Here is a 16,066-nt window from a genome sequence, read left to right on the forward strand (position 1 = left end):
AATACTGACACCAGGGCTTTTTTGTAGCAGGAACTCCTTTGCCTATTAGGCCACACACCCCTGATGTAGCCGATCCTCTCGGAGCTTACAGGGCTCTTCTTGCAGGGCCTACTGGAAGCTCCAGGAGGATTGGCTACATCAGGGGGGTGTGGGCTAATAGGCAAAGGAGTCCCTGCTACAAAAAAAAGCCCTGATTAGGCCACACATCCCTGATGTAGCCAATCCTGCAAGGGCTTACAGGACTCTTCTTGCAGGGCCTCCTGTAAGCTCTTGGAGGATTGGCTACATCAGGGGTGCGTCGCCTAATGTGCAAAGGAGTCCCTGCTTCAAAAAACCGCCCCTGACTGACCCTGCTTAGCTTCTGAGACCTGATGCGATCGAGCTCGCCTGGGCCCTCCAGGTCAGAGCGTCTTGCGACTTAGTCGAGTATATAAAGTCAAAAATACCCTGAATCCCCTTGCCTCGAATGCCTATATGAACTTAGCCATGGGTCTGATTGCCGTAAGCAGGAAGTGTGCGCGAGCGACGTGGTCTGCTCCGGGGCAGGGCTCTTTGGGTCCCCACGCAGAGACGCACGTTTCTCCTCTCTGCAGGGAGCGTCTGCACCTTTGCTGTCCCCAGCTTTCAGAGGGCGTGGCCTTGTACGCCGTTTCGTCCCCCGGCTTTTCATCCTGTGTCCAAAAAGGGAAGAAAAAGCACTCGTAGCATCTCCCTTCGCTGTGTAAGGGCAAAAGCGGACGTGCCTCTCTGCCAGCACAGTCTGTACCCGGAGAGTGAGAGGGTGGTTTTGTGTGTGTCTTTTTTTAAAAAAAAGCAGTATTGGCCTTTTGTCCACAATTAAATTGTTGTCACCTAGAGGGGTTTTGTTCTCTTTCACCACTTTAGGACTCCCATCCTCTCAAAATGAAATGCCAATACTGTACTGCATCGGTTTGCTGGTTTCTCCTCTCCTGGTCTCTCCAAAGCGAGAGCGTTTTTCATTTTACGCCAGCGATAGCAGCGCGGTGTGTGTGTGTGTGTGTGTGATGTTAGGTTGTCACGCAAAGTCTTGCGTTCCCTGCAGGTGTAACTGTAAAACCAAGCGCCAGAGTGGATTGCCGGCATTTATAACGGGAGCTTTGTGAGTTCTACCTGTGCAGAAATGTGATATCTACTGCCAGGCGGAACAGCTTGAAAAGCCTCGCTGTGTTTCTAATCCTGAAGGCTGCAAAGTCGGGACTGAAATTAGCTGAGAAAGGGGGAACCCCCAGAAATCTGTGGAGCGCCGTAGGGAGTGGGGCTTCGGTGCCCTATATAAAACTCCAAGCCCCTCGTCCGTCAGTACGAGAAGCTCAGATTATATCTGTGTGCATAAATTGCGTAGTCGTTTTAGAGTCAAATTTGACTTAACTGCAGAATGTGGGCTATTATGGGTGAGAGTTTTAAAACATTTATTTAAGCCAGTTTGGTGTAGTGGTGAAGTGCGCCGAGTCTTATCTGGGAGAGCAGGGTTTGATTCTCCCCACTCCCCCACTTGCAGCTGCTGGAATGGCCTCGGGTCAGCCATAGCTCTCGTAGTTGTCCCTGAAAGCGCAGCTGCTGTGAGAGCTTTCTCAGCCCCACCCACCTCACGGGGTTTCTGTTGTGGGGGAAGGAGATAAAGGAGATTGTAAGCCACTCTGAGATTCAGTGTATAGGGCGAGATATAAATCCAATATCATCATCATCTTCTTCCTCTTCTTCCTCCTCCTCCATGGGTATAAGTCCTTCTTGCCCTGACAGGGGTACCCCAGGCTACCCTTATCTAGCCAGCCAGTTTGGTGCAGTGGTTAAGTGCGCGGACTGTTATCTGGGACTACTGGGTTTGATTCCCCACTCCTCTGATTGCAGCTGTTGGAATGGCCTTGGGTCAGCCATAGCTCTCTTATCTGGGAGAACCAGGTTTGATTCCCCACTCCTCCACTTGCACCTGCTGGAATGGCCTTGGGTTAGCCACATCTCTTATCTGGGAGAACCGGGTTTGATTCCCCACTCCTCCACTTGCAGCTGCTGGAATGGCCTTGGGTTAGCCAGAGCTCTCTTATCTGGGAGAACCGGGTTTGATTCCCCACTCCTCCACTTGCAGCTGCTGGAATGGCCTTGGGTTAGCCAGAGCTCTCTTATCTGGGAGAACCGGGTTTGATTCCCCACTCCTCCACTTGCAGCTGCTGGAATGGCCTTGGGTCAGCCACAGCTCTTTTATCTGGGAGAACCGGGTTTGATTCCCCACTCCTCCACTTGCACCTGCTGAAATGGCCTTGGGTCAGCCACAGCTCTCTTATCTGGGAGAACCGGGTTTGATTCCCCACTCCTCCACTTGCACCTGCTGGAATGGCCTTGGGTCAGCCACAGCTCTCTTATCTGGGAGAACCGGGTTTGATTCCCCACTCCTCCACTTGCACCTGCTGAAATGGCCTTGGGTCAGCCACAGCTCTCTTATCTGGGAGAACCGGGTTTGATTCCCCACTCCTCCACTTGCACCTGCTGAAATGGCCTTGGGTCAGCCACAGCTCTCTTATCTGGGAGAACCGGGTTTGATTCCCCACTCCTCCACTTGCAGCTGCTGCAATGGCCTTGGGTCAGCCACAGCTCTCTTATCTGGGAGAACCGGGTTTGATTCCCCACTCCTTCACTTGCAGCTGCTGGAATGGCCTTGGGTCAGCCAGAGGTCTCTTATCTGGGAGAATTGGGTTTGATTCCCCACTCCTCCACTTGCACCTGCTGGAATGGCCTTGGGTCAGCCAGAGCTCTCTTATCTGGGAGAACCGGGTTTGATTCCCCCTCCTCCACTTGCACCTGCTGGAATGGCCTTGGGTTAGCCACAGCTCTCTTATCTGCGAGAACCAGATTTGATTCCCCACTCCTCCACTTGCACCTGCTGGAGTGGCCATGTCAGCCATAGCTCTCATAGTTGTTCCTGAAAGGGCAGCTGCTGCAAGAGCTTTCCCAGCCCCACCCACCTCATAGGGTGTCTGTTGTGGGGGAAGGAGATAAAGGAGATTTTAAGCCACTCTGAGATTCAGTGTATAGGGCAGGATATAAATCCAATATCATCACCATCATCATCATTTTCTTCCTCTTCCTCATCCTCCTCCATGGGTATAAGTCCTTCTTGCTCTGACAGGGATACCCCAGGCTAACCTTATCCAGCCAGCCAGTTTGGTGTAGTGGTGAAGTGTGCGGACTCTTTTCTGGGAGAACCGGGTTTGATTCTCCACTCCTCCACTTGCAGCTGCTGATGTGACCTTGAGTCAGTCACAAGTTCTCACAGATCTGGTCCTCACGGGGTGGCTGTTGTGGGGAGGGGAAGGGAAAGGAGAACGTAAGCTGCTCTGAGGCTTCTTCAGGTAATGAAGGGCGGGGTATAAACCCAGTCTCCTCCTCCTGATCTTGGAAGCTAAGCAGGGTCAGTCCCAGGGTTGCTACACAGAGGCTCCAAACGTCTCTTGCCTTGGAAACCCCGCAGGGCTACCAGATGTCAGCTGCGACTCAACGACGTTTCCCAAGCGGGGTCGGCTCTGTTAGCGCTTGGATGGGAAACCAGCAAGGAAGTCCAGGGAATGGACTGCGCAGAGTCAGGGAATGGCAAGATCCCCCCCTCTGCAAGTCTCTTTCCTTGAACAGCCTTACAAGTTCGCCGCAAGTCGGCTGTGGCTTGACGGCACTTCCTGCCAGGAGCCCTGCTGGTAGCGCTCAGGAGCACATCCTGCGGCTTTGGGATAGGGAATGACATCCTCGCTGGGCTGCCTCCTCCCAGACGGACCTTCCCTTTCACAACAGGCATCCTTGGAGGCCCTCTTCGGTTGCCGCAGCCGTCTGAGGCTAGATGGGTGGCAGCTTAGGAAAGAAGAGGAGGATATTGGATTTATATCCCGCCCTATGCTCTGAATCTCAGAGCGGCCACAATCTCCTTTCCCTTCCTCCCCCACAACAGGCACCCTGTGAGGTGGGTGGGGCTGAGAGAGCTCTCCCAGAAGCTGCCCTTTCAAAGAAACTCCTGCGAGAGCTCTGGCTGATCCAAGGCCATTCCAGCAGCTGCAAGTGGAGGAGAGGGGAATAAAACCCGGTTCTCCCAGATAAGAGTTCATGCACTTAACCACTACCAGTGCTTTTTTTGAGCAGGAACACACGGGAACACAGTTCCGACTGGCTTGGCATCAGGAGGTGTGACCTAATATGCAAATGAATCCCTGTTGGGCTTTCATCTACAGAAGAGCCCTATATGAAACAATGGTGCTGTCAGGAGGTGTGGCCTAATATGTAAATGAGTTCCTGCTGGGCTTTTGCTACAAAGTCCTGACCACTACACCAAACTGGCTCTCAAAACAAAAAATAGCCGCCTTCGTTGTGGCACCAAAACTTTTGGAACCGCCTCTCCAGGGCGATTTGTCTGTCTTCCTGTGTCGGTGCCTTGCCAACAAGTGAAGGCTTTTTTGTTTTATCTGGCATTAACAGGTTTTCTGCATCTTTCCAAAAAGCAACCTACTTCAGTTCACGCATAACAGCCGCATCGTATCTTGATCGCAGCTACCGGTGGTGACCTGTGGAGTGAATGCACCACACAAAGCGATGGGCAGGCTTCATCCACTACAGCACATGACCTCAACAACGCTCTCGCGTCACCACTGCTAAAGGTCCCGCGCTGCAGTTGAAGCTCGTGCATCCTTGGGGTGGTGCATTCAAACCCTGCACGTTTCAGTTGACAATTCACACATTTGGCTGAGAGTCCACTCAGGACTGTTTCGTGTGAGCGTCCCTTGATTCCCCCCCTCCCCCCCGTTTCTGAGAGAAATAAAGCTGGGAGCTGAACATGGGAATTGATTGCGCTGGATCACTGGAATTCACTGCCACAGGAGGTGGTGGCGGCTAGAAGCATAGACAGGTTCAAGAGGGGACTGGATACGCATATGGAGCAGAGGTCCATCAGTGGCTATTAGCCACAGCTTATTGTTGGAACTCTGTCTGGGGCAAATGATTCTCTGTATTCTGGGTACTTGGGGGCAGGGGGCTTGGGGCAGTGTCCTGGCCCCACTGGTGGAACTCCTGATGGCAGTTTTTTGGCCACTGTGTGACACAGAGTGTTGGACTGGATAGGCCATGGGCCTGATCCAACATGGCTTCTCTTATGTTCTTATGTGACACAGAGTGTTGGACTGGATGGGCCATTGGCCAGATCCAACATGCCTTCTCTTACATTCTTATGTGACACAGAGTGTTGGACTGGATGGGCCACTGGCCAGATCCAACATGGCTTCTCATGTTCTTATGTGACACAGAGTGTTGGACTGGATGGGCCATTGGCCTGATCCAACATGGCTTCTCTTATGTTCTTATGTGACACAGAGTGTTGGACTGGATGGGCCACTGGCCTGATCCAACATGGCTTCTCTTACGTTCTTATGTGACACAGAGTGTAGGACTGGATGGGCCATTGGTCTGATCCAACATGGCTTCTCTTATGTTTTTATGTGACACAGAGTGTTGGACTGGATGGGCCACTGGCCTGATCCAACATGGCTTCTCTTACGTTCTTATGTGACACAGAGTGTTGGACTGGATGGGCCATTGGTCTGATCCAACATGGCTTCTCTTATGTTACAGACTGTTGGACTGGATGGGCCATTGGTCTGATCCAACATGGCTCCTCTTATGTTCTTATGAATGTCCTGCCATTTGAAGGGTTGGCCAAGTCCTGCCTATAGCGTCAGATCCGTGATGACTGCTTGACCCGTGATCATTGCCGCTTGTCCTCACTCTCATTGGACGATGCGTCTGCGTATGTGGACTGGTCCACGGGTGGAGAAGCAAGCCATGAGCCCAGTCCGGTGCCTTATGCATGAGCTGGTTTCAAAGTAACGCTTCATGCTTGGAAGATGACTTTGTGAAATGGCCCCATGAGCTCACAGAGCAAAATGCTTCCCAAATCGTTCCTCCAAACCCTTCAGTAAAACAGAGAGATGAGTTTGAAAAAAGCGTGTGATTAACAGAAAAGCAAGTTGCGCTTCCCTATCTGGGGAAGTGAATTGGCCGAGGGAGGCTGTGATTAATTTCCATGTGACATTTCGGTGGTAGATAAGCAGAGATGCAACTGTGTCGAACAGTGTTGCATGTGGCTCTGTGATGAATAGTTCAGAAAGCAGACTGGATTGCGGGGTAGGATTTCCCCATCTTTCTCTGTCCAGTTCATAAACCCCCTGAACTATTCATATATATAATAGTGATTTTGGTCCAGAATTGTCGTCCTCTTTCACCCCCTGAAGCAAGTTCTCCTACCACACAAAGTGTTTTCCTCCTGCCAATAATAATTCCCCATGGAGAGCAACTATAATCTTGGGAGAGAAGAAGACTCGGCTCCAGTCCAGGGGGAGCCAAACTGCGACTCAGGAGCAACATGTGGCGCTTTCACACATATTGTGTGGCTCTTGTAGTCCCCACCACCCTGTCAGTTGTCTTGGAGAAGACATTTCTCTCTTTAGATCACTTCACCAAGCCCAACTGGTAGCTTGGAGAATGCATTTAAAGTTAACGTTGCTTTCTTTCCACCTCTCCCTCCCCTTCCCCATCTATTTTCTTTCCTTCCCGCAGCTCTCAAACATCTGACCTTCGTGTCTTGTGGCTCTCAAACATCTGACCATTGCTGTATGCGGCTCTTACCTTAAGCAAGTTTGGCCACCCCTGCTCCAGTCTTTCTCCCCAGCTTGCAGCTTTTCTACAGGCAGGAAGGATATATTCCCCCCACCCTCAAAGTGAGATAGAGGTATTCAAACACCGATCCTTCTTCCTGCATCCCGGTAGGGACGCTTTACTACCTGACATAGGAACATAAGCCATGTTGGATCAGGCCACTGGCCCATCCAGTCCAACTCTCCGTGTCACATGGTGGCCAAAACCCAGGTGCCATCAAGAGGTCCCACCAGTGGGGCCAGGATGCTAGAAGCCCTCTCACTGTTGCCCCCCCTCCAAGCACCAAGAATACAGAGCACCACTGCACCAGATATAAGCCCATAAGAGAAGCCATGTTACATCAGGCCAGTGATCCATCCAGTCCAACCCTCTCGTCACACAGTGGCCAAAAAAAACAGGTGTCGTCAGGAGGTCCACCAGTGGGGCCAGGACACTAGAAACCCTCTCACTGTTGCCCCCCCCCAAAGCCCCAAGCATACAGAGCATCACTTGCCCCAGATAGAGAGTTCCATCTATGCCTTGCGGCTAACAGCCACTGATGGACCTCTGCTCCATATGTTGCTCCAGTCCCCTCTTGAAGCTGTCTGTGCTTGTAGCTGCCGCCACTTCCTGTAGCAGTGAATTCCTTTGGGTGAAAAAGGGCTTCCTTTGATCCGTTCTAACCCGACTGCTCAGCAATTTCATTGAGTTCTTGTATTGTGAGAAGGGGACCGCGGTTGGAGCTTGATTGGGCCCTTGAGCTGGTCCCCTCCCCGTCCATCGAACCCTTTCCTGCACTTCGGCCTTAACTGACTCAGTGCAGCTGACCCCAGGCGAGGAGAATCGATTGTGCCGTCCCATAGTCTGGGCATAGTTCTGCATCTTTTTCATGCATGACTGATGTAACCCTCGAAGGCTCCGGCTGCCTTAGTCACCTGGAAGCGGCCCAGAGGAGGCCATCATTTCAGTGGATGATTCATAGGCTAAATATCACTCTTATCTGGAGGAGGCCTGGCTGTGGATTGGAGGGGTTATGGGCCCCGGCTTCCTGCTCTTGACAGGAGAGGCCTTGGCTGCATGGTGTCAGGCCCAGGTTGCAGTAATAAGGGGTTTCCCCACCCCACCCCCTGCACTCTTGCTCACCACTGGGCAATGCGTGGGGGTGAACTCGAACGGATGGAGATGCAAGGGATTTCCTGACCTTGAGTCAAACCGTGGGTCTTTGCAGCCCCCGCCCCGTCTGGCTGGGTGGACGGTAGCTCTCCGCAGTCTCCGGTAGAGGTCTTTTCAGCCCGCTGGATCCCAGTTGTGTTATCAGCTGCAGAGACTGAATCCGCAAAGGTTACGCCTGCAAAAGATGTCCCTCTGGCTTGAGTGGGGAGGCTGAGGTAGGCCTGGCCAGGGGTGGATTCTAGCCAGGAGCTCCTTTGGATATTAGGCCACACCCCCCTGATGTAGCCAGTCCTCCGAGAGCTTAAAAAAGAGAGCCTTGAAAGCTCTCAGAGGATTGGCCACGTCAGGGGGGGCGTGGCCTAATATGCAAAGGAGCTGCTGCTAGAATCCCACCCCTGGGCCCAGCAGCTGTTCACCGTTTGCCTTTCTCTTTTGCTTCGTATCCGGAAGCCCCAAAGGTGGAATCCTGTCATTCTTACAGGCCTTTACTGTGTCTTTAATTCAGAAGCGCAGAACCGGGAAGTTTGTTTGTTGCAGATGCTCATGGAGGGGAAAGGGGTGGGGTGGGGGGTTACTGCGGTTTTGATTTTCATGTTTTAATTTATTGATTTCCTTCCTGCATTCGATGTCCTTCTCTGTCATAATCGGTGCTTTCTCTGTATCGCTTTCTTCATAGCTTTTATTGTATGCGTGCGTTTCCTGAAAACTTAAGATAAACTAAAAACCTTTTTTAAAGGGTTTTTCCCCGCAACGGTGTGCTGATTCAGGGGGCGGGAGAGGGACACCTTTTTTTGTGAATACTTGGTATATTTAGAGCGTCAAGCTTTTTGATAGAAGTTTCCTCATGGGGCAGACAGCAAAGGGGACATAGAAATGTCCTTTAGGTAAATAACTGTGTTCATTCAAAGCAGGCAAATGTGATGCCCAAAGCCACCCCCTCTGGACCCAGGCTCCAGAGAGGCTTTGGAGCAGGGATGGCCCCACTGTGGCTCAAGGGCCCCATGTGGCTCTTTCACACATATGGGGTGGCTCTTGAAGCCCCCGCTGCCCCATCAACCAGCTTGGAAAAGGCATTTGTCTCTTTAAATCACTTCTCTAAGCTAAGCCAGCCGGCGGTTTGGAAAATGCATTTAAAGTTGCTTTATTTCCCCCCTCCCTCCAATCTGTCTTCCTTCCTTCCAATCGGTGTAGCAGTCAAAAGTGTGCGGACTCCTATCTGGAAGAACCGGGTTTGATTCCCCGCTGCTCCACTTGCACCTGCTGGAGTGGCCTTGGGTCAGCCAGAGCTTTCGTAGGAGTTGTCCTTGGAAGGGCAGCTGCTGTGAGAGCCCTCTCAGCCCCACCCACCTCACAGGGTGTCTGTTGTGGGGGGAGAAGATAAAGGAGATTGTAAGCCGCTCTGAGTCTCTGATTCAGAGAGAAGGGCGGGGTATAAATCTGCAGTCTTCTTCTAGGAGAAAGTTTGCACTCAGTTCATCTGGGGAAGGTTCCCTCCTCCAATCCCGGAACGTTTACCCCACAGGTGGGCTATCTATGCTCTCTCAGCCGCACCTACCTCACTGGGTGTCTGCTGTGGGGGGGGGGGGTAAAGGAGATCGTGACCGCTCTGAGACTCTGAGTGTAGGGTGGGATATAAATCCAATAATATCATCATCTTATTCTTCTCTTTATCCTTCTCCTTCTTCTCCTTCTTCTCCCTCCCTCCCTCCCTCCCTCCCTTCCTTCCTTCCTTCCTTCCTTCCTTCCTTCCTTCCTTCCTTCCTTCCTTCCTTCCTTCCTTCCTTCCTTCCTCCCTCCCTCCCTCCCTCCCTCCCTCCCTCCCTCCTCACCTCAGAATGTCTTTCCTTGAATGCCCAAAGTCATCAGCAGGTGGCAACTTGACAGCACTCACCACCACAAGTGCGCTGGCTCTGCTGGGCCTGCAGTGACATCTTCCCCTCAGAACAGACAAAGACTAAGACCAATTTCGCATTCGCCCTTCGCCGCTCTGACGTTCTCTTTTCAGCGTGGCGTCCTTCCGATGTCCCACTACCTGCCCCGGGGCTTCAGCTCGCGTTGCCGTTTTTGCAGGCAAAGAGAAACCGCTAAGAACCAGTTTCTCTTTGCTGCACAAAATGGCGACGCAAGCTGAAGCGCCAGGGCAGATGGTGGGAAATCGGAAGGACGCAGCGCTGGAAAGGGGAACGTCAGAGTGGTGTTGGGTGAGTGCAAAATCAGTCTGTAGGTCTTTGTAAGGAACTATGTCCCTCTCCCCGCATCCAACTCATATGATCCCTTTTTACTAAAGTGTTAAGTACGCTGCTGAGTCACTGCAGACTCTTGGCAACTCCCGAAGGTCCATCCATGGGGTTTTCAGGGCAAGAGAGGAGCAGAGGTGGTTTGCCGTGGCCTGCCTCTGCACAGAAGAAGAAGATATTGGATTTATATCCCACCCTATACTCTGAATCTCAGAGTGGTCACAATCTCCTCTACCTCCCCCCCCCCCCCCACAACAGACACCCTGTGAGGTGGGTGGAGCTGAGGAACTGCCCTTTCAAGGAAAGCTCTGCAAGAACTCTGGCTTACCCAAGGCCGTTCCAGCAGGTGCAAGTGGAGCGGCGGGGAATCAAACCTGGTTCTCCCTGATAAGAGTCTGCGCATTTAACCACTACACCAAACTGGCTTCCCTCAGCAGCCTCTGTCACCATCAGGAGGTCCATCAGTGGAGCCAGGGCACTAGAAGCCCTCCCGCTGTCCCCACCAAGCACTAAGAATACAGAGCATCACTACTCCAGACATAAGAACATAAGAGAAGCCATGTTGGATCAAGCCAATGGCCTATCCAGTCCAACACTCTGTGTCACACAGTGACCAAAGAAATCAGGCACCATCAGGAGGTCCACCACTGGGGCCAGGACACCAGAAGCCCTCCCACTGCCACCCCCCCAGCACCAGGAATACAGAGCATTACTAATCCAGACATAAGAACATAAGAGAAGCCATGTTGGATCAAGCCAATGGCCTATCCAGTCCAACACTCTGTGTCACACAGTGACCAAAGAAATCAGGCACCATCAGGAGGTCCACCACTGGGGCCAGGACACCAGAAGCCCTCCCACTGCCACCCCCCCAGCACCAGGAATACAGAGCATTACTAATCCAGACATAAGAACATAAGAGAAGCCATGTTGGATCAAGCCAATGGCCTATCCAGTCCAACACTCTGTGTCACACAGTGACCAAAGAAATCAGGCACCATCAGGAGGTCCATCAGTGGGGCCAGGACACTAGAAGCCCTCCCACTGCCACCCCCCCAGCACCAGGAATACAGAGCATTACTAATCCAGACATAAGAACATAAGAGAAGCCATGTTGGATCAAGCCAATGGCCTATCCAGTCCAACACTCTGTGTCACACAGTGACCAAAAAAGCCAGGCACCATCAGGAGGTCCATCAATGGGGCCAGGACACTAGAAGCCCTCCCACTGTCCCCCCCACCCCAAGCACCAAGAATATAAAGCATCACTACATAACATAACAGAAGCCATGATGGATCAGGCGAATGGCTCATCCAGTCCAACACTCTGTGTCACACAGTGGCCAAAAAACCCAGGCACCATCAGGAGGTCCATCAGTGGGGCCAGGACACTAGAAGCCCTCCCACTCCCCCCCCCCCAAGCACTAAGAATACAGAGCATCACTGCCCCAGACAGAGTTCCAACAATAAGCTGTGGCTAAGAGCCACTTATGGACCTCTGTTCCTTATGTCTGTCCAATCCCCTCTTGAAGCTGACTATGCTTATAGCTGCCACCACCTCCTGTGGCAGTGAATTCCACATGTTACTCACCCTTTGGGTGAAGAAGGACTTCCTTTTATCTGTCCTGACCCTGCTTAGCTTCTGAGCTCTGACAAGATTGGGCCTAACTTGGGTTACCAGGACTGCTACGCCTTTTTTACTGGCACCATCCCAAGTACTGCAGGGTAGTGAGCAGATCATTAAGCGCCCAGTGTTCTTCATGGGTCTAGAAGAAGAAGAAGATATTGGATTTATATCCCACCCTCCACTCCGAAGAGTCTTAGAGCGGCTCACAATCTCCTTTACCTTCCTCCCCCACAACAGACACCCTGTGAGGTGGGTGGGGCTGGAGAGGGCTCTCACAGCAGCTGCCCTTTCAAGGACAGCCTCTGCCAGAGCTCTGGCTGACCCAAGGCCATTCCAGCAGGTGCAAGTGGAGGAGTGGGGAATCAAACCCGGTTCTCCCAGATAAGAGTCCACGCACTTAACCACTACACCAAACTGGCTCTCCTGTACACCAAACTGGCTCTAGAAATGCGGTACAGTTTTTTTTTGGGGGGGGGGGTGTTAAATGTGGGATGGAGAGATGATTCATGGCATGGTATTTGGGTCGGTTCAGAGAAAAAGGCATCCCACAGTTCTTTGGGAGAATCTCGGTCCTTGTAGTAAAGAAAAGGGGGCTGTCATTTCTAGCATCTTTCCTCCGATTTCTGGGCCAGTTTTTCTTCAGTAGCTGCTCAAAATGAGACAAACTGGGCTTTGTCGTTCTGAGAGACTGTGACAGCTCATGTTTCACCAGGTGGCAAAACCCTGCTGAAGCCACTGGGACCGATCCTCCGGTAAAATAACCTAGAACAGCCCCCCTCCCTTGAATCCGGCAGAATAGTTCACCCTCTTGGCTGATACTGAGGAATTTGTCTCGCTGTGCCTCCCGTGCCCCCTCCCGGTGCCGGATTAAACCCTGCGGAAGCCACTAGGCAGTTGGAATCTTGGGGTCTCCTTGCAAATTATCTCAGAGTCGGAGCACCTGCCCCGCTGCCGATGGCTACCGCTGCAGGCCCCTTCTCAAAAGCCCCTTTGACTAAGCCGTGGGGGAGAGGCAGACTTGGCAACCATGCCAGCAGAGCCAGTTTGGTGTAGTCATTAAGTGGGCAGACTCTTATCTGGGAGAACCGGGTTTGATTCCCCACTTCTCCACTTGCAGCTGCTGGAATGGCCTTGGGTCAGCCATAGCTCTCTTACCTGGGAGAACCGGGTTTGAGTCCCCACTCCTCCACTTGCAGCTGCTGGAATGGCCTTGGGTCAGCTATAGCTCTCTTATCTGGGGAGAACTGGGTTTGATTCCTCACTCCTCCACTTGCAGCTGCTGGAATGGCCTTGGGTCATCTATAACTCTCTTATCTGGGAGAACCGGGTTTGATTCCCCACGCCTCCACTTGCTGGGGGTAAAGTGTAGATGACTGGGGAAGGCAGTGGCAAGGAAAAGGAAAGGTCGCCTGTGGAAGCGCCAGTCGTTTCCGACTCCGGGGTGATGTTGCTTTCACAACGTTTGCACAGCAGACTTTTTACAGGGTGGTTTGCCATTGCCTCCCCCAGTCTTTTACACTTCCCCCCCAGCAAGCCGGGGACTCATTTTACCGACCTCGGAAGGATGGAAGGCTGAGTCAACCTTGGGCCGGCTACCTGAATCCAGCTTCCGCCTGAATCGAATTCAGGTCGTGAGCAGAGAGTTTAAAAAATCTGCTGTGAAAACGTCATGATGAGACGTTACCCCAGAGTCGGAAACGACTGGCGCTCACACGGGGAACTACCTTTACCTTTTTTGCTACTCTCCTTTGCCACCAAACCTCAAGATTCCACAGCTAAGAAACTGCTGGAATGGCTTTGGGTCAGCCATAGCTCCTGTAGAAGTTGTCCTTGAAAGTGCAGCTGCTGTGAGAGTCCTCTCAGCCCCACCCGCCTCACAGGGTGTCTGTTGTGGGGGAGGAAGATAAAGGAGATTGTGAGCTGCTCTGAGATTCAGAGTGGAGAGCGGGATATAAATCCATTATCTTCTTCACACCAAGCAAGTCAGCTCAGTTGCTGGCTGTGTGTACAGGCTGCAAGGAGGGGGGAGTCCGGGGGTGGAGGAGCCAGCCCAGGGCCCCTATAGGTGTGGGGGCCCATAGGGCAGTGCCTATTTGGCCTTATGGTTAATCCGGCTTTGCCTCCTCCCCTGGCGTGCTGCTTTTGTATCCTACAATGAAGTGAATAACAACCATCCCTCCTCGTCTTCTCCCACCCCCCGCAGCGTTCACTGTGTTCTGCTGTGTGGCACACAGACCAGAGAGGAATTACGTTGCAAATTGCTTGTTTCTGAACGAGCTCGCTCTGGAACAGCGAGCTCTTGGCTGCGCTGTGATTTAAGCGAGCGGTTCCTGGGGAAAGGCGAGGAACAGAGATGAGTCACGTCGGAGGGGATGGTGTCGGGAGGGTGACCCAGCCGCTTGACGCCGGAGCCGTTGGGGCATTGGATGGTGCGGGCTCCCCGAAAGAGCGGCAAAGGCATGGCCCTCTGGCAATTCACACTTTCATTCTTCTTCTCTATTGCAGCCTCTCTACAACCAGCCTTCAGACACCAGACAGTACCATGAGAACATTAAAATGTAAGTATGAGCCAATCTATACATGTCCGTTCTACCCCCCCCCCCCCCGCCCCCTTTCCTTTCTCTTTCCTCCCTCCCTTCTTTTCAAATGTCAGAACACGAGTGCGGATGACGTGAGGGCAGAGACTTTGCCCTGCCAGCTCCGATCTCTCTTCCCACCCCCACCCCCTGCCGAGACAGAGGGGGACGTCCCTCCATCCAGTTCTCCTGTCTTGCGTTTCCTGCTTTTGAGGCTCGGAGCGACAGAATGTCTAAAGTGGTCGATCGTTCAGAGTTGGCAGAGCCCAAGTTTCTTGGCTGCAGAAGCTTGAGGTTTGGGGGGGCAAAGGAGGGTAGCAAAAAGGTAAAAGTAGTCCACTGTGCGAGCGCCAGTCGTTTCCGACTCTGGGGTAACGTCGCATCACGACGTTTTCGCGGCAGACTTTTTTACGGGGTGGTTTGCCATTGCCTTCCCCAGTCCTCTACGCTTTACCCCCAGCAAGCTGGGGACTCATGTGACCGACCTCGGAAGGATGAAAGGTTGAGTCAGCCTGGAGCCGGTTACCTAAACTCAGCTTCTGCCAGGATCGAACTCAGGTCGTGAGCAGAGCTTGGACTGCAGTACTGCGGCTTGAGCACCCTGTGCCATGGGGCTCCTAAGGAAGGTAGCAGCTGTTGGGAATTGGGGAAGTGGAAAGGAGTTGAGGGGTAGGGGGAAGGGGCAAAAGCATCATTTGTATACAATCGCCATCTTCAAGTCCTTGAGGGGCTGTCATCTAGAGGATGGTGTGGAATTGTTTTCTGTGGCCCCAGAAGGTAGGACCCGAACCAACCGGCTGAAATTAAGTCAGAAGAGTTTCCGGCTCAATATTAGGAAGAACTTCCTGACCGTTAGAGCAATTCCTCAGTGGAACAGGCTTCCTCGGGAGGTGGTGGGCTCTCCTTCCTTGGAGGTTTTTCAACAGAGGCTAGATGGCCATCTGACAGCAATGAAGATCCTGTGGATTTAGTGGGAGGTATTTGTGAGTTTCCTGCATTGTGCAGGGGTTTGGACTAGATGACCCTGGAGGTCCCTTCCAACTCTATGATTCTACACCTTTGAAAAAAGGGATAAATTAGCACATGATACAGGAAACCATTGCACACACACACACCCCGTTGTCCAACCTCAGTGGACCTGCAGAGTCCCTGCCTGAACGTCCCGGTATTTGCCATCAGAGAGAGGGAGAGAAAAGGATGTAGCTCAGTGGGAAACCCCATGCTTTGCACCAAGGAAGCTCCAGGTTCACTCCCAGCCCGATCCACGCTTTAGTAACCTTGAGGCTGGGCTACTACATTGTGGTCTTCATGGGGCTGCCCTGGAAGACCGTTCGGAAACATCATTTTCAAGAGAGCTGATTTGTTCACGAAATGTGATTGGCGTAGTGGTTAAGCGTTCGGACTCTTATTTGGGAGAACAGGGTTTGATTCCCCACTCCTCCACTTGCAACTGCTGGAACGGCCTTGGGTCAGCCATAGCTCTTGTAGGAGTTGTCCTTGAAAGGGCAGCTGCTGTGAGAGCCCTCTCAGCCCCACCCACCTCACAGGGTGTCTGTTGTGGGGAAGGAAGGAAGGTAAAGGAAATTGCGACTGCTCTGAGACTCTGAGATTCAGGGTATAGGGCAGGATATAAATCCAATAGCATCATCTTCTTCTTCCTGTTTGGTTCCAAGCTCAATTTGAATTGCTGGATTTTTTTCTCTCTCTTGCTTTTAAAAGCCTTCACAACTCCCCGCTTCTCCCTGGTGGAGCAGGGTACTCCAGTCCTCCCA

General features: G+C 52.4%; 1 protein-coding gene across 1 annotated transcript in view; it reads left to right on the forward strand.

The window, feature by feature from the left end:
• NCOR2 (nuclear receptor corepressor 2) overlaps positions 1–16,066 on the forward strand; it is a 480,522-nt gene that overhangs the window by 132,907 nt on the left and 331,549 nt on the right. The window contains 1 exon segment of the mRNA XM_060250121.1: positions 14,224–14,276. Within this exon segment, the coding sequence (XP_060106104.1) occupies positions 14,224–14,276 (53 nt within the window).

This window comes from Heteronotia binoei, chromosome 11 (genome assembly GCF_032191835.1).
Source record: "Heteronotia binoei isolate CCM8104 ecotype False Entrance Well chromosome 11, APGP_CSIRO_Hbin_v1, whole genome shotgun sequence".
NCBI classification, from domain to species: domain Eukaryota; kingdom Metazoa; phylum Chordata; class Lepidosauria; order Squamata; family Gekkonidae; genus Heteronotia; species Heteronotia binoei.